Below are 19,310 nucleotides of genomic sequence, written 5' to 3' on the forward strand. Positions count from 1 at the left end.
AAAAAAAAAAAAAAAAAAAAAAAAAAAAAAAAAAAAAAAAAAAAAAAAAAAAAAGCAAAAAGCTCACCATCAAGCCCTATCCCCATCCGGAGGGATAGTGGTTGGTGGTTACGAAAAGCCCACCGGGGGGGGCTTTTTCTTCGCTGGTCTCGGGAATCGAACCCGGGACCACTTCGATTTACGACGGCACCGTCGAAGTGCTCCTCCCAATGCCGCTACGCCAAACCCGCTGTTTGGCGAATTGGGAGGAGGTGGTGACTGGGGGGGTGGGAAACTGCCTTATAAAGGGTAGACTCGGGGAGGGAGGGCAGGAGCGCCGTTTGCTGAGTTTGTGCCTGGTTTATTGATGCTGCGCTTGGGTTCTTGAACATTTCAAGTTTTGGCAAGTTTGGGCGAGGGACTGACCCCTTTTCTCTTTTCCTCTGATGTGGGTGTAGATGAAGATTGCGGCTATCATTTAGGTATCCAAGGTGGGTATCATTTGTTAGCACAATGGCTCGTTGTGTCTCGACAGCGGGAGTCAACAAGACTTGTTTGTGTTTTTATTGTATTTTTTGTTTGAGGGAACAGGCCATGATTCAGGGAGCTCCCTCACCCTTCACCAACACCTCGCACATTGAGCCGCATGAATCCTTCCACTGGTCTCTGCTTCAGGTTTGACGACTGTGATGCCGGAGTGCGAAAGAACGAAGGATTGCATCTTGGAGAAAACGCCTTCTCAACCTAGTGTTCAAACCAGGATCTAGCGTTAAATGAAACAAAACTCCCGTAACTTTCGGCTGTGTCATCCATGCCCGAGTTACTTCGTTTGTTGGTTGGTCAGTTGGCTAGTCTGCGTGTTGGTTTGTTTGTCTTCCCATGCCAGGGTATTGTTGCCTCTCTTTCGTTCGGTAATTCAACACTTGGTGGGCCTCATTGTCTGGCGTGGTCACATCGTTCAACCTTGCTAGAACCGCTCCTGAAAATATTCGGCTCGTGACTCAACAAATGTGATCTAACTTATGCAGGTTATGTGACTTCTGACTTGGATGGGGCGTGGTTTTTTAATGTTAGCCGGTTAACGCTTCACTGTGTAACGTAAACAATACATGTACAATACGGCCAGGGGTTTTGTTTAAACGTCAACCACAATTCCCTGCCCGACTTTTGTCTTCCCCTTTCTCCCATCTCACTGTCATATGTCAACCTCCTTCCACTCATTTCAGCTCAAGAACAAGCCCGACTGGGCCAACCACCTCAAAATCCACCCATTTGTGATCACTTTACCCGCTTCCATTTTTTGTTTTTAGCTTTAAAAAAAAGTACCAAAAATCATGCGCCACCCCCTCCTCGTCAACGGCCAAGTTCAAGTCCTAGGCCAAACCCTCAACAGCGTAATCTACGCCGTAGCAACCGACAATCCCACTACCCATCTCGCCAAAGACAGCCCCACAGTCCTGAAAGGCGGCACCGTCTGGTACGAAGGCCGCGAAGCCCTCGGCCCGAACAAGCCGGCGGACGAAACCGACACGGTGCTACGCAAAGAAGCAGCCATGTATACCGCGCTGGGACCCCGCCCGCGTATCCTCCGGTTTGTGGCGCTTGAAGAGGCTGTTCTTCCGGGCGGGGGGATCGACGATCCTAGAAGCGTTGGTGAGGGTGAGGGTGAGGTGAGGAAGAAGAAGGCGTGGGGGTTAAGGTTGGAGAGGGCATCGGTGGGTGGGAGTATAAGGGAACGGATTCGGGGCACGGCTGTCTTGAAGCAGCTGCCGGCGCCGGCGCCGGCGCCGGATGTATTGACCCGGCTGACCCCGGCGGCGCAGTTCGCGGAGGGCGTGGCGCATATTCATGCATGTGGGATTATATGGGGGGATTTGTCGACGCGAAATGCGCTTTGGTTTGATGATGGCGTTGAGAGTGGTAGTGGAAAGGGTACAAAAGGGCTGCTGAAACTCTGCGATTTCGCCGATTCCGAGTTCTTCGCGGACTACTCAACCGAGTGGTACGATTGCGAATCGAGGTACTGCCGGCCGGGGTCCACGCGGCCGCACCGGCAGCAGCCGCCGGGACAGACGCTGGAGTGGGAGATCTCGGCGCTGGGGAGCGCGGTGTACGAGATAGTGTAGTGGAAAATTCCGTACGGGTCGGAGCGGGATGTCACGGACGATGAGGTGTTGGCTGCGCTGGCTAAAGGTCTGCGGCCGGTGATTAGTGAGGATAACCCGGCGGCTGAGGTGATAAGGAAGTGTTGGACGACTGGGGGTTATCGGGATGCGCAAGAGGTGGCGGTCGGTTTGTGGGCTCTTCACCATCGGTTGTCTGAAGCGGAGGAATAGAACTGGGTTGAAGAGATACGGATATGAGCATAGAAATATAAGTCCTGACAAAATATAGTATATACGCATCAGCATATGTATGAACTTGAAACCCAAAATATGTACAATGAACTATCATCCCCCTTTGCTTCTCATCTCCCACGCCCCTTAATCAACCCTAACCCTCATACCCCCCTTTCAAGTTCATCCCCTATTTTTTACATTTGGCCGGAGCCGTAGTGGTCGGCACCTGACTAGGCCCAACAGTCGACGTCGACACCCCAGTCGTAGCCGAAGGAACCACCTTAGTAGACAGCGTCGTAGGCGTGCTCCCACCATCACCACCACCAGCACCACCAATCGAAACCTGAGCGACAAACACACCCCGCCCGTTGGTACCAACATACACCTGCCCGGCCACATTTCCGCTGCCCGCCAACTTATTCGACCCGATGGCACCAAACCCTTGCTCCCCCTGGACATCTACCCAGGTGGCACCGTTATCGGCACTGCCGTACAGCTTAGCACCCTCAGCACCAGAGCCAAACACATAAACATTCCACGCGTCCTCGCCCTCACCCTTGCCCAGCGCGATCTGCTCGCTGGAGGTGATGCTGCTGTCGGCCTGGGTGAAAGTAGCGCCGAAATCCGTGCTGCGGAACACCCCCGCGTCGGTGCTGACCCAGACCTCGCCGGCGACGGCCGGGTGCGCGGCGATGTCCTTGACAGTCTTGACGCCGCTGGGGAAAGCGGAGGCGACTTCGGTGAAGGTGGCGCCGGTGTCGGAGCTGACGTAGAAGGAGGCGGCCGAGCCGGCGTAGAAGATGGTGTTGTTGCGGCGGTCGGCGGCGATGGCGGCGGCTGAGGGGAGGGATTTGACGGCCTCGAAGGCGGCTTGGTCGGCGGAGCGGAGCACACCAGAGGTGCCCGAGGACCAGACGAGGGTGTCGCCGTCGGCGGAGTAGGCGATGGTGCCGCTGTTGGCTGAGGTGTCGGCGCCCGGGTGCACGGCCCAGGTGACACCGCCGTCTTCGGAGATGGCTACTTGGGGGGCGCCGGCGGTGTTGCCGACGCGGACGACGTTGGCGGGCTTGTTGCCTGCGTAGTCTGTGTTGTGCTGGGTTAGATCGTGGCTGTCTTCACCGGAAAAACGTAAGAAACGCAGAGAAATAGGAAACAGCAACTCACCAACATCGGTAGAGGTAGTCCAGCTAGGGTTCATCCAGGGAGTCTGGGGCGAGGTGCCGAGATCGGTATCAGCCTCGAAAGTGAACCCAGAATCATCGCCAACAGCAGCCAGCAGCTCAGAACCGCCAACAGGCGAAGCCAGGCCGAGCACGGCGAACTCCTCGATGCCCACGGCCAGAGACGAGATGCTGACGTTGCGGTCGGCCGCGTCCCACTTGGTCAGGTCGTGGCCGCCGTAGAGGGTCAGACCGGTGCCGTAGAGCCAGTGGTCGCTGTCGGTCGGGTCGATCTCGAGCGACTCGATCATCCAGCCTAGCCGCTTGGTGTCCTGCGAGATGAAGCCCGCGTTGATCCAAGGCGCGTTGTCGGTCTGCATAGTGTCAGTAATTCCTCTTCCGTACGTCTAAATATAACATAAAATCCACATACGTGCAGCCCGTAGTACCAGTTCTGCTCCGGGTACGCAGCCCACTCCCAGATCTTCGACCAAGTCGCGCCCGAGTCGATGGACCGGTACAGCTGGGCGTCGGGCCACCACGAGTTCAGCGTCGCGACAATCAAGGTGCCCGGCTTTTTCAAGTCCACGCTGAGACCGCCGAACCCGAAGAAAAGGTCTGAGCCCGTCGCGGGGGTGATGTCCGTCCAGTTGCCAGCCGCAATGTCGTAGCGCCAGACAGCACCCAGCGTGCCGTCGTACGGGCCGAGGCCGTCGCTGTAGGTGATGTATAGCGCCTTCTCGTCCGGCTGGAGGCGGCCCTTGTGCGGGAAGAAGGTCGGGGGCTGGTCGGCCACGGGGGCCCAGGTCGCGCCGGCGTCCTCCGTCACGTAGAGCGACGCGGTCTTGTTGTCGGCCGTCCCGACGAAGATGCGGGAGGTCGCGCCGTCGAGGAGGTCCGAGGTCGAGTCGAAGGTGACAAACGTCAGCCCGATGATGTCGCTGTTGAGGCCGGTGGTGTCGGCCGGGTCGGGGACGTAGGTGCCCACGTTCTCGAACGACTCGACCTGGGCCCAGGTCTTTCCACCGTCGGCGCTCTTCCACAGGCCCTTGCCGCTGCGGGCGCCAAAGAAGAGAATGTCGGAGTTGGCTGGGTCCACAGCCAGTCGCTCGCCCGCACCACGGCCGGGCATGTTCCCGCCGACCTTGAACGGCAGCTCAGCGGACTCCCATGTGGCGCCCTGGTCGGAGCTGCGGATGATGGCGCCGTTGTTGGGGTCCCACGAGTTGGTGTACATGCCCGTGGCCGCGTAGACCTTGTCGGGATCCTGGGGGTCGAGCGCGACGGCGTCAATGCCCCAGTTGCCCCTGTTCTCTTGTGTAAGTGACCGTACTACTCATTCCCTTCCTTACAGTCAAGCCAAATCTCACCATTTCTCGTTCGTGGCAAGGCTGTCCGTGATGGGCGTCCACGAGTCATCCTCGTTCAACCGGTAGAGACCGCCGATATCCGTCCGGGCATAGGCCACACCTGAAGCAGTCGGGTGGAAGATGATGCCGGGAACAAAACCACCACCGCCGCCAATGTTGACGTTCTTCCACGGGTTGGCGGCCGAGGCGGGAGCCACCAAGGCCGCCGCGAGAAACTGGAGCGCCGAGGATCCCTTCATGGTTGGAGTCCTCGAGTCGAGTCCGGGGGAGGTGAAGTCGAGGTGACAGTTTCACGTGTCAACCACAAAAGAGTTCACTCGCGAGCCAGGATGTCAGAGACGTGAGGACGGGAAGGCAGAGGGGTCGCAATCAATATATCCTGTGCAGCACGGATGGGCGGGAATCGTCAGGGGCCAGCAGCCATCACGTCACGCAGGGAGTCCAAGACGGTTCTGCTCTCCACTCCACCACTTGGCCATGTTTCCACGACCATCGCGCTTAACCTTCTTTGCCCACATACCGGGCGGCCCGGGACTGCCATGGATGATGGGGGGGAACTGTTCCTGGCCGATCCTGGCCCGGGCCCACGGATCGCGCAGGCGAGCTGCAGAGCGTTGCTCGACGAGAATAGGCGAGGTGGTGCGGATGAGCGCGTTTTCTCGATTTTCCGCGAATAGGTAGTGCCAATTGGCGGAATCATGATGGATCGCTGGTTCGCCCAAGCTTCCGAGGATGCAACCTCACTTTGGGGTCGGTGGAAGCTCGACCTCCGAGTTTGCGATTTTCGAAGCTGGGCGCTAGTGGGGGGACACAGCAACGAGAGAACCGGGGTCTCGGCCCGTGCATTTTGTTATTGAGTCCCTGATCATGTCATTGAGGTAACAATTGGCACCGATGGCGTTACAAACCATTGAGTAGTGCTAAAGTTGGAGTGTAGTTTGAGAGACAAGAGTTGTGGAAAGATGAAGATGAAGTTGGAAAGCTGGGCAAGGGACACCAACTAACCCTAACCCTTTCTTTCATGATTGAGCAGCCCCTTCCTAATCCGGACGTACGGCAAAACCTCGTCTCAATTTCGGGGGAGCTTTGCCCCGTTCTCCCCCCTTCCACTCGCCTTCCACTGATCGTTCCTGAAACTTCGGATCATCCCTCTTCTTCCGATCGACTCGTGGAATTCGACCCCCGTTAGCCAACTCCTGACCGGACACTCCGCTCGTTGACGCAAACGTCCCTATTTTTGACCCAATCCCCCAAAGGGCCCCATGCCTTTCTTTCAGCCCTGCTTGCTGTGTCCTGAAAATGAAACCCGCTCACTCCGCTCTAGCGCCGGGACTGCCCCAAGGAGTGCCCGCCTCCGCCCTCCCGGGGCAGGCTCCCCCGGCCGATGCATTGGGGATCCTCCAGTGCAAGCGAGGGTGAAGGCTAGTCGTCCCGGGCGTCAACCCGCTTAGGGTTTCGACGAGAGAGCGCTTAGAACCCGAGTCTCGTGAACCACCGGCTGGTCGTTCGCCTGTACTTCGTAGCCCCATGACGCCCCGGTCGAGATCCGTTTGTCCGCAACTCGATGACGAAAGAGACCGGTTTCAACGTCTTTCTTCTCAACCCAGGCCGCCGCGATCTAACGAGCCCATGTCGTCTTCGGTTGTGTCCTCACAGTCAGAGCAACGCCCGACTGAGCATCGTCCGCTGGTTGGTTGGCGACTGTCATTTACTCTGTCTCCGGTTACCTATGATAGATGTAACCCGCTTCCTAATGAATTTCCTACTATGTACATTGTTTACATTGTTGTTCTTGGGGAACATAAATGTTCAAGGGTGACACAGAAGAGGGAATGATAGCCTCATCCTCGGGGCGTTTCAAAACGACAACTTCATCCACAAGAGCGAGATACCAAGCATAGGTAGTTGAGTGGGATAACAAACGTAAGGCAACGGTAGTAGTAGTAGCAACAATACCAGTAGTAGTAGCGGTAACAATCAGCAGTTGTACATACCTAGCTACTGTAAGTTTTCCCCCTTTCAAACCCACCAAACAAATCAAGGTACAGTACCCAACAAACCCATCCCGAGCAAACAATACACAGAGCATACACACCCACCCACACTCACACACACCACACCATACCACTCCCCAGCCCTGACACCCAAACTCCCCAGACGCCAACACCACCCATACCATAACGAACGGAAATTAAAAAGGAAGAATCATTTCACCAACCCACCCCCAATATCCACGCCCAGCAAAAAAAATAAAAACCTCGATACTAACTGATTCACCCTCCAGTAACATTTTCCCAGCAACGATGAAAGAAAGAAACAAGAAGTACACTACCACTAATTACTCCTCCACATCCATTCCATCCGCAGCAGCACCATTTTGCCCTGCACCTCCGCCCTCCTCTTCCTCTTCCTCTTCGCCGTCCGCCGTGAGGCCGAGAATGCGGGCATATTGGACTGTTAGGCGTTGGAGGTCGCGGAATTTGCCTGCTGGTGTGTTAACTGGTGTTGACTTCGTTTGGTGGAAGCAAAGGGGGAGAAAATGATCAAGGGGGAAATAATATAAAGGTGGGTAAAACCAGAGGGGAAAAGGAAAAACCAGGAAAATAAAAAACTCACCCAAAATCAACACAACCCCCCTCAACAACTCCCTCCTCTCCCACCCCCCCAACGTCTCCCCCTTCCCAAACCACCCCTTCCCCTCTCCTTCCCCACTACTCCCCCCCTTCTCCCTCTCCCTCACAACAACTCCCCCAACCAAACAATTCAACAACTCCTCCACCTTCCCCCTCAACCCCTCCGCCCCAATCCGTTTCGCATACATAAACAAATACAACCGAAACTCCTCACGCGCCTCCAACGCCAGGGCCCCCGCCATGCGGTTCTCGAGATGTGCCACGCTGACGGTGCTCTCGAACCCTTCGAAGCCGTCCTTGGACAGCAGCGTTTTGATGAGGCGCTGGAGCGTGTAGGCGCGGCCTTTGAGGAGGAATTCGGCGGTTGTGTGGCGCTCGAGGAAGGGGATGATGCCTGCTGAGACGTTGGTCTCGGTGGTGGTTGTTATGGTGGTTGTTTTCTTTTCTGAGGAGGAGGCGGTCGGCCCGACGGCGGTGGAGGAGAGTGCTGAGATGGACGAGTCGTTGCTGTTCCAGTACTGGCTGCCTAGCGCCCACCAGCTCTCGGACAGGCGCTGCCAGGCGTACATGGAGGACGAGTAGTAAAACCCGTCGCCGTTGCTGAGCGTGACGACCACGGCGCCCGCGCTGTTGAGGTGTGCCGAGGTTACGCCGGGGCCCGGGGTGACGACGCCTTCTGGGGAAAGAGGGGTGATGGCGATATCGAGCACGGGCGCGAGGGAGACGGGCGGGTGCGCGGCGGACATGGTCTTGACGTTGAAGACGTGGCAGAGGCCGACGGAGGTGATGCAGAGGAGCCAGTGCTCGCGGGATTCGAGGATCACGGGCTGGGATTCGAGGATGATGCCGTTCAGGAGCCGGCGCCCGGCGGCTGTCCAGGTATGCAGGGAGCCGTCTTCGCAGGCGGCTGCCCAGAAGTGTTTGTTGCCTGTCACGAGGACGATAGCTCGTGGGAGGAAGTCCTGCCAGAGCAGGGCGCCGCGCTTGGACGCGGTGATGTGGGAAGGCTCGCGCGGTTTGATCGGGTTCTTGGCCTCGAGGATGGTATTCTCGGGTGCTTTCGACGCTTCGTCTAGGGTCGACTCTCCCTGGAGCACGCCCTTCTCGAGCGGTCTGACGATGTGGGACCGTACCTTGGGCACGGCCAGGCGCACCTGAGACATCAAAATCGCAGGGCTGATGACGGCCGGCCGGAGGAATTCCGGCGTGGGCGCAAGGCCCTGCGCCGAGGCCGTTAGCGGTACTGGTTCCAACCCTTCAGGGGTATCAACGAGAATCGGCACAGGGCCAGCTGAGGGCCGCTTGGTTGTGAGCTCTTCGTCCTCCTCTCCTTCGATCGCAGCGGCCTTCCTCTTGTTACCCAGGAGCATCGCAGCAATGCCACCTCGAGGCAGGCCGTGAAACGGCTTCGACAAATCCAATATTGTTTGGGGCGTATCGTTCGTAGCTGCCTTGGTTGTTGATTTTGTTCCGACCAGCTCTGACTGGGGCAGCGACAAGAGACCAGTGGCAGACGACGACACAAGTAACGGGGCCACCCGCTTCTTGCCATCTTTCGTCACTTGCACCCGCGACTTGAGTTCCGCTATCCTTTCCGCCGCCTTTTCTGTGTTTTCTTCCGACGGCTTGGCTTTTGGGGTCTCTTTTGCCTTTGGCTCGGTGGTCCCGTTGGTCTCCCCGTTTTTGACCGTCGGCTTTACCCCGTTTGTTGTTACCGGCTGCCCCTTGACTTCCTGTTGAAAGTCTCCCATAAGAGCGCCCATCCTCGACTCAGCCCCCCGACGCTCTCCTTCCTTGCTGTGGTTCTCCAGGTGCAACCCGTCGACATCCTCGGCCGTCCCCATCCCCTTTCTCGACCCGCCGTACTTTTGCAGAGCCTTATCATTCTCTTCCGCTGTGGCCACCCACCCAAGCTCCCCCGTCTCAAACTTGACGGCCAGGATCGTGCCGTCCAAGCTCGAGGCAAACAGCGTCTGGCCATCAGGCGTCCACGCCAAATCGGATATGGACTTAGATGCTATATCCTGCAAGATCACAACCGGCCGCGAGGTGTTGGTGTTCCAGATGCTCAGCGTCTTGTCCTGCCCGGCCGAGGCAATAACTGTCACGAGGTTGGACGACGCCTTGGCCGATCCATTCTCGCTCGGCTGCTGCGTGTGGAATAACCGGGGAGAGAACATGCAGACCTCGGTCGGCCCCTCGTGCCCAATGAGGTTGATCTCGCTGTCCCACCGAGAACGCTCTATGATCGCCACACTGCTCACGGGCCCGTTGACGGCGTTGGCCGCCGCAATATGATTGCCGTCCGGAGACCAACTGCATCTCCGAAAGTACGTGGTGAGCGGGGAGCTCTTGAACGGCGCACTGATCGTGCTCTCGAGCGCAAAGTTGTTGACCATGTCATGCTGTGTCGCATTCGGCGGCGGAGGGGTGAAGCGGAAGATCTTGATATGTCGGTCGTCGCCGGCGGTCGCGAAAAACTTGTTTGCCGGGTCAAACGTGATGCCCTTGACGTGGCTCTGGTGGACGGCGATCGTCTTCAATTTCTCAAAAGTATGTCCTGACCACACCACCACCTTCGAGTCGAGCCCAACCGAGACGAGAATCGAGTTGTCGTACGACCAGGCGAGATCCTGGACATCGCTGTCGTGGCCCACGAGGCGCTTGTGCGTTTTCCAGTTTTCGATCGGCGGGGGTTCGTTGGTTCCTGAAACCGTTAGCCTCCTAAATCAGAACTTTTAAGCCCCCTCCTCGTGTCTTGTCCCCATACCAAAACTAGCTGCGTGCGACGGCGGGTTGCGATCGAGCTGGTAGATGCAGATGACTCGGTCGTCGGCGCCCGAGGCAAGGTAGCGGCCGTTGGGCGAGAAGCGGACGGAATGGATCGTGCCCAGGTGGTGGCTCATATGACAAAGTTGGCGCGGTTTGCTACTATCCGGGTTCTCGGAGTCGAAGATAGCTTCGGTCGACCAGACCCTGACGTGACCATCTAACTTGTGTGAGCCATCAACCGACTGGGTAGGCACAGGGTACTATCCGTGTTCAAACATACCTCCACCAGCGGTGGCAAGTCTCGAGCCATCGGGCGATATATGGCAGCTGTACACCTCAAAATCCTTCTGCTCTCCTGCGCGCAAAGAGACGGAAAGTTAGCGATAGGCAACCCCCTCCCATACAACCAACGAAAAGTGTAAAGACAAGTACAAGCGCGGCATCGCGGACAAAGTACTTACCACTATGGCGCAGCCATGAAGGCTTCAGGATGAACATGATGTGTAGGGGGGCGCCAATGGACGCGATGTTCTCATGTCGATGCGGTTTGTGGAAAGTGGGAGGAAGCGATGATGTGGAAACTCGAGCTCCCACAGCACAAGACAATTGCGATTCGCGACCCTGCACGTCTGCTCTGCGGCGCGCGGTGGATAAAAAACGTTCCACTCAACGCGCCCTGGGCCTGGCCCTGAAACAGCACTCTTGATTGGCGAGTCTGGGGGCCGCTGCCTGCCGGAGTCAAGTGTGGGGCTGCCCTTGAGTTCCAGAACCACAGGGGGCAGACGCTGGGCTGAAATATGTCATAGTTGCCCGTTGCGTTACTGAAACTATCGTCAACAGCCATGTCAGTACATAGCATCCTCCGTTTACGGAATTATGTCGGTAGCTACGGTAATCCTTTAGCATTTTAGATCAACCTCTATTACATGGTTTGCGCTAGTCACCCCGTCCTACGCCCATCGTTTTCCCGAGCGTACTCAGCTTGTCCCACGAAATTACAGCCGGTAAGGCACGTGAACAAAATTCGATATCCCTTTTTTGTGATCATGAATTTCATCCGGCTTTCAGCTGTTTCTCTATAGCTCGAGTCCCCCCCGTGAAATTGACGACGAAATAAGTCGAGAGCCCCGGAACAAGCTCTTAAAGACGGGGCAAAGTACAACAGAGCAGGCTCCCCATTGTCGAGCATGAGTGCCACGCTGCTTCAGCGTTTCTAAGCGAGTCGAATGCAGGTCACGGGGACATACTCACGCCGATAGAAGTGGCAAGGGAAAAGGGTCAAGCCGTCCGAATTACCGCATTCCATTTGCAAAGACAACTCACTAGATACGCCGAAGCACTCCGAGCCCGTTGTTCTTCAATCCATCCATGGTCCCATTCTACCAAACCAGATGAAATCCCAGAGAGACCCTCTGCCCACCGAAGGAATACCCGAACCAGAGAAACGTGAGAGAAAAAGGAGCAACGTGACCTGTAGAACGTGGGTGGGGTACACCCATAGTTTGTTCAATTAACACGGTTCAAGACAAAAAAGGGAAGAAGCGGCCAGCGGCCAGTTATCCCGTCATCATTTGGCAACGGGGGTCTCCTTCTTCTTGGTCGGCTTGGGTTTGGCCTCCTACACAATCAAGGTGTCAATAAGCTGGCGACGTGCAAGCGACATCAAGTGTCAAAAGTGGAAACGTTGTCGACAGGAGAAGACATCAATTTTCACAACGGGGCGCAAGTACGAGGGGTCGCAGAAACCAAACGGGCGCCTACCTTCTCGATTTTCTCGGTCGTCTCGGCCTTCTCGGCCTTCTCAACCGTCTCCTCCGCGTCAGTCTCGGCAGCCTCGGCCTTCTTGGTGACCTTCTTGACGGCAGCCTTGGCCTACAATAGTCGGTCAGTACGAAGATGCATGGTACGGTGATCGAAACCGTCTGAAGAGCGATGAGTTACCTTGGCGACGACGCCCTCCTTCTTCGGGGCCGCCTTCTTCTTGGTCACACCGGCGGGCTTAGCACCCTTGGCCTCGGGCTTGACAGCCTTCTTCTTGGGCGCGGCCTTGCGCGTGATGGTCGGGGCCGTGTCAACGACCTGGACGACACGAGGCTTGGAATTGCCCGTCTTCGACCGCGTCTCGCGAGCCATCTCTGCGTCTTTTAGAGTTCGAACGTAGTGTAGTCTACGGAAATGGGTAAGTAACTACACAGTCAAAACTGGGAGACGCAAATCGGCTAGCAGGTGGTTTTGTATGGTTTGTTTTCTGGCGGTCAGGACGCAAAAAACGCGAACGGTGTTGGCGCGCAAGCCCTGTCGCGCGCGTTGTCGCGCTCTGCGACAACCCAAATCGCAAGCTAGGTCGGGCGCAAAGAACAGGGCAGACATGCTTCTACTTACCGAAGAAAGAAGCCGTTCTGGTCGCAAAAACGCCACAACAAGAGGCCTGGGACGATGATGACGGGGTCCTTGACAAAGAGTTGCTTTCGTTCAAACGAGGCGGGCACGAAAGAGATGAAAACGAGGGTGGTTGTCGCGGAGCCGCAGTTCCAGGCGGGAAAACAAAAGGTGGGCGGCACAAAAACACGGGGTTGGTGCGAGAACGCCGGCACCACCCACACCACCAGCTGCCGCGACACTCCTTTTTCTTCCCCGGAACAGACCCCAGTAAACGCCGTCAGAGCTCCAAGCTTCTCACTGGCGTTATCGTTGGTGAATTGCCGTCTGTTTCAGTGCCCGCTTTGTCGCCTGTTCCTCTTCCGATGTTGGGCCATCATTTCGCTCAACTCTCCCCCTGTCTGGCCTTTTCGAGCCTCGGCCGCTACAGTCCCTTGAAGCCTTGAGCACTAGACTTGAGGAGATTGAAGCCTCGAGAACGAAACCGTTTGCCGCCCGGCTGCAGGAAAATAAAACAGCTGCACACCCCTCGACACGTGGCGATGCGATATTCACCCCAGTTCGCGCCCTTCCTCCCCGCACGCTTTTAGCTTTCGAAAGCTTCCCGGCATTGTCGCTCGTTTCGAAATCTCAGGCTCGGCGCATCGTCCCAGCGACCTGCGCCGGCGTCATTTCGCGTGTCATTCTAACCATCCATTGTGGGCATTCACACCAAGATCCATAGACAATTTAGCGCAACAAGGGGTCGGTCGCAACGTGGTGGATGAGGTGGTGGATAAAAAAAAATGTTTGAAAAATAACCATATTTTCGCACCACAGTTGGTTGTCCAGTCGAAGTTTGGACGGGCTTGTGGTTGTGAACTGCAAACCGTAATATGTGTGGGACCAGGGTGGACCCACAACGCGCCGACCTGTTGAAAAGCCACAACGGGAGAAAAACTGCCCCGCACCGTGGGGCCAGCATCTTGAAGCTATTCGGAATCCGAATTGAAGAGGCACCTGGCTTTTCCGGGCCGGGATCGGCGATTTGTAATGGGTAGGACCTCAAGACATACTATTAATACCCGAAGATCATGCGGGGGATATACCATGCAGACCCAATGCCATGCTCCCTTCTTTTAAGCCCAGTGCATCGAGTAACCACGTTGCTAAAGCATGGCGGCGCCTGGGTCGAGGATCTTTGCAAGCTGAACTGACACCCCGAGCAGTGGATCTACACTACGTTCGGGTACCCGACCAGAAGATCATCCAACTGCCCGCTTGCGTTGTCTTTGAGGCACCTCAACAACTTGCTCACTTGTCCCGCTGAGTTGAGCAAGTTTTATTTGATACATACTTGCGCAGCAAGCACGGCGCGGGCCGAAGCCTTCCATCGCAGCTTCCGAAACCATGGAAACGGTCGGTGGGGTGAGCTGGTTTTGCTGGGGATTGACGGGCCGCTGTGGGGTTTAACTTTCAGGTGCCAGCCAATAGTAATCCGCACAGGGCCGGCACAGGCAGCCCCATCCTTCAACTCAATTTGAACTGTCTTCACCCCACAACTTAACACGTCAACGTCTCAACGTCTGTTTACTTCGTCTCAACCGTAAAAGAAGGTTGTTGTTGGTATTCATATCGATTCATCCGCACCTACTGCAGTTTGTCAATGTCGGGATGGGTGCCAGATCTCCGGAGAACGATGAACATGGGCACCATGGACATGGTAAGACTCGGGATGTAAACTAGTGTTGAAAAGTTTTTTCTTTGGCTAAAACAACAAAACAGGTGACTCACCCAGCCTGGACGGCTCGAACCCGTTGTCCGGAGGAGAAAAGCGTGGCTGTCACCTTGCCCGAGACGGGGATGGGTGTCTCGGCAACGGCGGTGGTGACGATGAAGAGAGCGACGGTGACGACGGTGAAGTAGACCCAACCACGGCCGACGCAGAAACCACTCAAAAGAAGCGCAGGAAGCGCAACAAGAAAAAGTCCAAGAAGAAGAGCAAGGCCAATTCGCCCCTCGAGCAGACCTCCCCCCCGCGAATCCCGCTCGACCAGCTCTTCCCCTCCGGCAACTTCCCCGAGGGCGAAGTCCAGCACTACCAGGCCACCTCCCGGACAACGACCGCCGAACACCGCCACGAGGCGCGGCAGAAGTACTGGGAAGACGAGACCTTCCTCCGGAACTACCGCAAGGCAGCCGAGATCCACCGCCAGACCCGCCGATGGGTGCACGAGTTCGCCAAGCCAGGCGTGGCACTGCTTGATATCGCTGAGGGCATCGAGGACAGCGTCCGGGCCCTGTTGGATAATTCCGGTCTGGGCCCCGGTGATGGCCTCAAGTCTGGAATGGGATTCCCCACGGGGTTGTGTCTCAACAACCAGGTGGCACACTACACGCCGAACCCGGGCCAGAAACCGGTTGTGCTGCAGCAGCAGGATGTGTTGACGGTGGACTTTGGGGTGCAGATCAACGGGTGGATTGTTGACAGTGCCTTCACCACGGCGTTTGACCCGACGTATGACAATTTGCTGGCTGCAGTCAAGGATGCGACCAATACCGGTGTGAAGGTGAGTCAAGACCAATCATTGTAAAAGAGCAACAGGATAAAAGTATGTGGGAATGAGGTGTAAGACTGACAACAAGGTAATTTATGTAGACCGCCGGCATCGACGTCCGCATCAGCGATGTTAGCGCCGCCATCCAAGAGGTCATGGAGAGCTACGAGGTGGAAATCCGTGGCAAGACGTACCGCGTCAAACCCATCCGAAACCTCTCGGGTCACAACATCGCGCAGTACCGCATCCATGGCGGCAAGTCGATCCCGTTTATTAAGACTCGGGATCAGACCAAAATGGAGGAGGGCGAGGTGTTTGCCATTGAGACTTTTGGGTCGACCGGCCGCGGTTATATTGTTGACGATGTAAGTTTGTATTTTTCTGTTTGTTTGTTTATTTTGAGTCAATATTTTCATCAAGTTTGGTTACAAATATGGGAGCTGAGTTTAACAAATTAATAGGTTGGCATTTATGGCTACGGACTCAGCTACAGCGCTCCATCGAACCCGCCCTTGACTTTGTCTACTGCCAAGCGTCTGCACAAGACTATTCGGGAAAACTTTGGCACCATTGTGTTTTGCCGTCGATATCTCGAACGTCTTGGTGTTGAGAAATACCTCGCTGGCGTAAGTCTACTTTACTTATAAGTATAATGCTTTGTGAAATGAGACCCTCTCAAATGTCCTGAAACCAAGCTGACAAAAACACAGATGAATCATTTGGTTCAAGCAGGTGTCGTTGACGAGTATGAGCCTCTCATGGATGTTAAGGGCTCTTACTCCGCCCAGTTTGAACATGTGAGTTTATTCCGGAGTTTCCGCAACCAACTAAATGGTTACACAAACATTAGGTTAACAATATTACAGACCTTCCTTCTCCGCGAAACACACAAGGAAATTCTTAGTCGTGGAGACGACTACTAACATGTGCTGAGTGTCGCATATGTGCTATTTTGGATTTTTGGAGTTTGTGTTATGTTTTCGTCCCTTGGTGGTGGTTTTTTTCCTCTCTGGGGGTTGTTTTCCCACCACCTTAACGTGAATGCGAAGGGAATTTGCTCAGCATAAAATTATATTGATTGTCATTTCGCACTGTTCTTATTGAAGCACATTTATCCTACCCTTGACTAATCACAGCCTCGTTACTCAAGATATCTACCCCTTTGGATTCAGCTAACTGAGGAACTCTTCAACGTTCTCTGGCGATAATTCTTTCTTACCCTTCCCCAAAGCTTAGTTACCTAAATACTCAGTGCGACTCTATAACATCCCACAGGTCCCTCTCCAGACCCGTTCTAGACTCGGGCCACTTACATCCCTCACCATACCTCTTAAGATCCGGCATATGATCCCCGCCCTCTTCCAACTCTAGCAGATTTTTCCGATCGAGATTGCCACTTCACCCATGGTGCCATGGCTCTGCTCCCATTTTAAGAAAACCGGTTCTGGGACGAGCTCGACATTGCCAAGAGGTGCTCTCGATGGCACGCTGACCAACGAGGCTGTGGGCTGGATTTCCAGCTCGGGCAGTCGCCATTGTTCATCATGGCCGACGTGCCTCGAGGAAATTTCGGTAATGCAGAGTCGGTCACCTTGTCGGGGATACGAGGAGCTGAGGAGTCGGTCGGTCCTGGGTCTCTCTCGGACGTCCTTCACCTTGTTGCTCTCCCCATCCGTTCTCTCTCACAGCAGCGCACCGGATGAGGAGAACAAGACCGGTTCGGACGGCAAAACAGCTCTAGCAGCAGAAAAGAACTGTGACATCCCTGGATGACAAATGACGACCAACTTCTCCCAAACCACACCGCTTCCTCCTGCTCCTCAGAGTCACCTGAAGTCATTCCCACCAAGGAGACCGCGCGCCAAGGCACTACACCGTGGAGAAGAAGCTTGTTGTCATCGTGAAGTGAGGTGTGCCGGGTCCTTTGAACAAGATGAGATGTGACAAGTGGGGGTTTCTTGGGGGGGCTGGGAGTTGGAATACTACGCAGGAGTTACTCCGTCCGGGACATCGACCCTCTCAACCCTGCCAGTGAGGTCTCCGAGAGATTGACCGACGGGCGACGGCCCACGGGGGCAAGGGCAGCGTTCTCCCTAAGAAGGCGTCATAGCGACCAGCGATGGAAGCGGTATGGTTCGATCCATCTTGGGTTGAGTGGAAGCGCCAGCCAGACAAAGACGATTTGTTTAGTCAGGCCGCCAACCTGGGAGTGTGGGATGATGGGGCGATGGGCGATGGCACGATGGAACCTCGCAAGGCCATTCCTCCTGCCGGGCCAATGCATTGCCGTGGGGCGAAGGCGTGTAAAACCCGATTTCATCACCGTCTTTTTATTATCATTTTCTTTTTTCGTCAATGTTGTGCTGCAGCATGAGATGCTCAGGGGAAATTCCGCATCACATTACCAGGCACGCGGGGTGGGTTACACAAACCGGCGTTGAAGAAGCGCGGATGAGATCGACATGAACGAGCTTCCAACGGGTTCGTTCGACTGGACGCCTCTTTGTCTTACTCAACGTATTGGCAGTTGCCCGTTAGGTTGCCTGTCTATCAGTCATGATCTGTACGACACAACATAGTACGTACACTATGTATGTTTGGCCTGTCCTCCCTCCCCTCACACGAGAGGAACGATCGAGATACCCTGGAGCGTGACGCGAGTGCGTCGTGCAGATTATTCTGTGGGTGTTGTTGATGGAGGGGCAGATCGCAGGCTTGGCGAGCGTGTGAAGAAGGAGAAAAATCTCCGTTTTTGGCCGGCGTGTTGAAGGAGGGAGCCGGGCGGTCGGGTAGCTGGCCATCCGGGCACAAGTGAACGGAACTGGAGAACTGGAGAGCAGGCCCTGGGCCCTTTCGTGATGTGGGACGATGGAAGATGCAACATCACGCAAGCGGCAAAGCAACAAGATCGGTCTGTCTGGAATCTCTCGATGCGGGATGTTGGGCGATATTGGGTGTCATCACGACGTCCGTAATGGGGACAGAGACACGATGGACTCGGCCTAAGCCAGGGGTTCAAAGGGCGTCGAACACGGTTTTCGAGATGTTCCTGGGGTAGTTCGGCGACCTACGATGACAACATCTGCACCCCCACTGACGATGTCGGTTTTGGCGCAGAAGTGTGCAGCATGTCAAATTCCGATCAACATCTCCAGATCGGACTGCCCCTGGTTTTTGCACAGACCCAAAGAGGGAGTGTGGAGAGGAGGGCCGGGAGGCTGCCGAAGAGGGGGGGGTTCGTGGGTCCAACCTGGTGGTCTCCCCCAGACTTTTACCAAGAAAAAGGCACCAGACCCGAAAGGGAGTGGCGAGTTCTCGATTTCTCGAGAAAGACGGGCTGCACGTGGGGATCTGCCGGGCAGGGCTCGGATGTCACCACCATGCCAAGCATGTCGTGATGTTTAGCTCGAGCCCCACAATTTTCAGCCGCCCGCAACAACACCATGACAACGATGACAACTCGCAAACGCCAGTCACAAATTCACCACGCAACAAGTCCCGTGCAAAGTTAGGACCCCCAGCATGCCGGGATCTTGACATGCCGAGATCCCAGGTAATCCCAGGAGCCTAGCACATCCTAAAAAGTTCAGAAATTCAAACCCTGGTCTTCCCCATTTTCTGCATGCCACTTCTTCACCAACCCTCGTCCCATTGGGCTGGGACGGTGCAGGCAGACAGGCCCGGGTTTGGTTGGGGACCGGGATGATCGCCGGGCATTCATGTTCACAGCTCGGCATCGGGCAGACTGACAGACGGGACAGACGGGACTGACGGGCAGCAGTTCCTGCACTTTGGTTTCAGCTGACCCAATCTCATCTTAGAATTGCCCACATCTGCCCAAAACATGCCCGGCAACGGCAACATCCACAGGAACCGCAGCAGGAACCTAACTTACATGTACCTTGCCGTGCTTGCCTGCACAGTAACCTACCCGGGAACCGACCTCGCCCCACACACCCACTCACACACTCACTTCAGGCACATCGTGCGTGCGTGCTTGCTGCAGATGCTGCTTGTCCCGAATTGCAAATTACATTACCGCTAGCGCTCCGGCAGCCAGGTTTCCTTCGTTGACGGTGTGCCGAGCCGTGGGACCGGATGGTGGGTGGCAAAAGCTTGATGGAGATCTGCCAGAGGAAAG

The 19,310-nt window shown here is 55.7% G+C and overlaps 5 protein-coding genes across 5 annotated transcripts; 2 read left to right on the top strand and 3 right to left on the bottom strand.

Annotated features, from left to right (window-relative positions):
• Nucleotides 1-1,313: 1,313 nt before the first annotated feature.
• C8A04DRAFT_31299 (uncharacterized protein) lies at nucleotides 1,314-2,105 on the top strand (the record flags this gene model as incomplete). The annotated part of the gene is made up of 1 exon (XM_062781713.1): nucleotides 1,314-2,105. The coding sequence occupies one exon, from the start codon at nucleotides 1,314-1,316 to the stop codon at nucleotides 2,103-2,105; it is 792 nt and encodes a 263-aa protein (XP_062634463.1).
• A 400-nt stretch (nucleotides 2,106-2,505) lies between these two features.
• C8A04DRAFT_31300 (uncharacterized protein) lies at nucleotides 2,506-5,087 on the bottom strand (the record flags this gene model as incomplete). The annotated part of the gene is made up of 4 exons (XM_062781714.1): nucleotides 2,506-3,401; nucleotides 3,483-3,852; nucleotides 3,912-4,785; nucleotides 4,849-5,087. 4 exons carry the CDS (start codon nucleotides 5,085-5,087, stop codon nucleotides 2,506-2,508), a joined length of 2,379 nt encoding a protein of 792 aa, XP_062634464.1.
• A 2,099-nt stretch (nucleotides 5,088-7,186) lies between these two features.
• Nucleotides 7,187-10,751, bottom strand: C8A04DRAFT_39330 (protein HIR1; the record flags this gene model as incomplete). The annotated part of the gene is made up of 5 exons (XM_062784549.1): nucleotides 7,187-7,332; nucleotides 7,465-10,188; nucleotides 10,252-10,470; nucleotides 10,534-10,608; nucleotides 10,715-10,751. The coding sequence occupies 5 exons, from the start codon at nucleotides 10,749-10,751 to the stop codon at nucleotides 7,187-7,189; spliced, it is 3,201 nt and encodes a 1,066-aa protein (XP_062634465.1).
• Nucleotides 10,752-11,963: 1,212 nt separating this feature from the next.
• Nucleotides 11,964-12,386, bottom strand: C8A04DRAFT_14346 (uncharacterized protein; the record flags this gene model as incomplete). Its single annotated transcript, XM_062778056.1, has 2 exons — nucleotides 11,964-12,125; nucleotides 12,195-12,386. The coding sequence occupies 2 exons, from the start codon at nucleotides 12,384-12,386 to the stop codon at nucleotides 11,964-11,966; spliced, it is 354 nt and encodes a 117-aa protein (XP_062634466.1).
• A 1,899-nt stretch (nucleotides 12,387-14,285) lies between these two features.
• Nucleotides 14,286-16,092, top strand: C8A04DRAFT_39332 (peptidase M24, structural domain-containing protein; the record flags this gene model as incomplete). The annotated part of the gene is made up of 6 exons (XM_062784550.1): nucleotides 14,286-14,334; nucleotides 14,397-15,181; nucleotides 15,271-15,534; nucleotides 15,631-15,795; nucleotides 15,880-15,966; nucleotides 16,036-16,092. The coding sequence occupies 6 exons, from the start codon at nucleotides 14,286-14,288 to the stop codon at nucleotides 16,090-16,092; spliced, it is 1,407 nt and encodes a 468-aa protein (XP_062634467.1).
• Nucleotides 16,093-19,310: the final 3,218 nt, after the last annotated feature.

The sequence above is a fragment of the Dichotomopilus funicola genome, assembly GCF_033296635.1.
Source record: "Dichotomopilus funicola strain CBS 141.50 unplaced genomic scaffold C8A04scaffold_64, whole genome shotgun sequence".
Taxonomy (NCBI): domain Eukaryota; kingdom Fungi; phylum Ascomycota; class Sordariomycetes; order Sordariales; family Chaetomiaceae; genus Dichotomopilus; species Dichotomopilus funicola.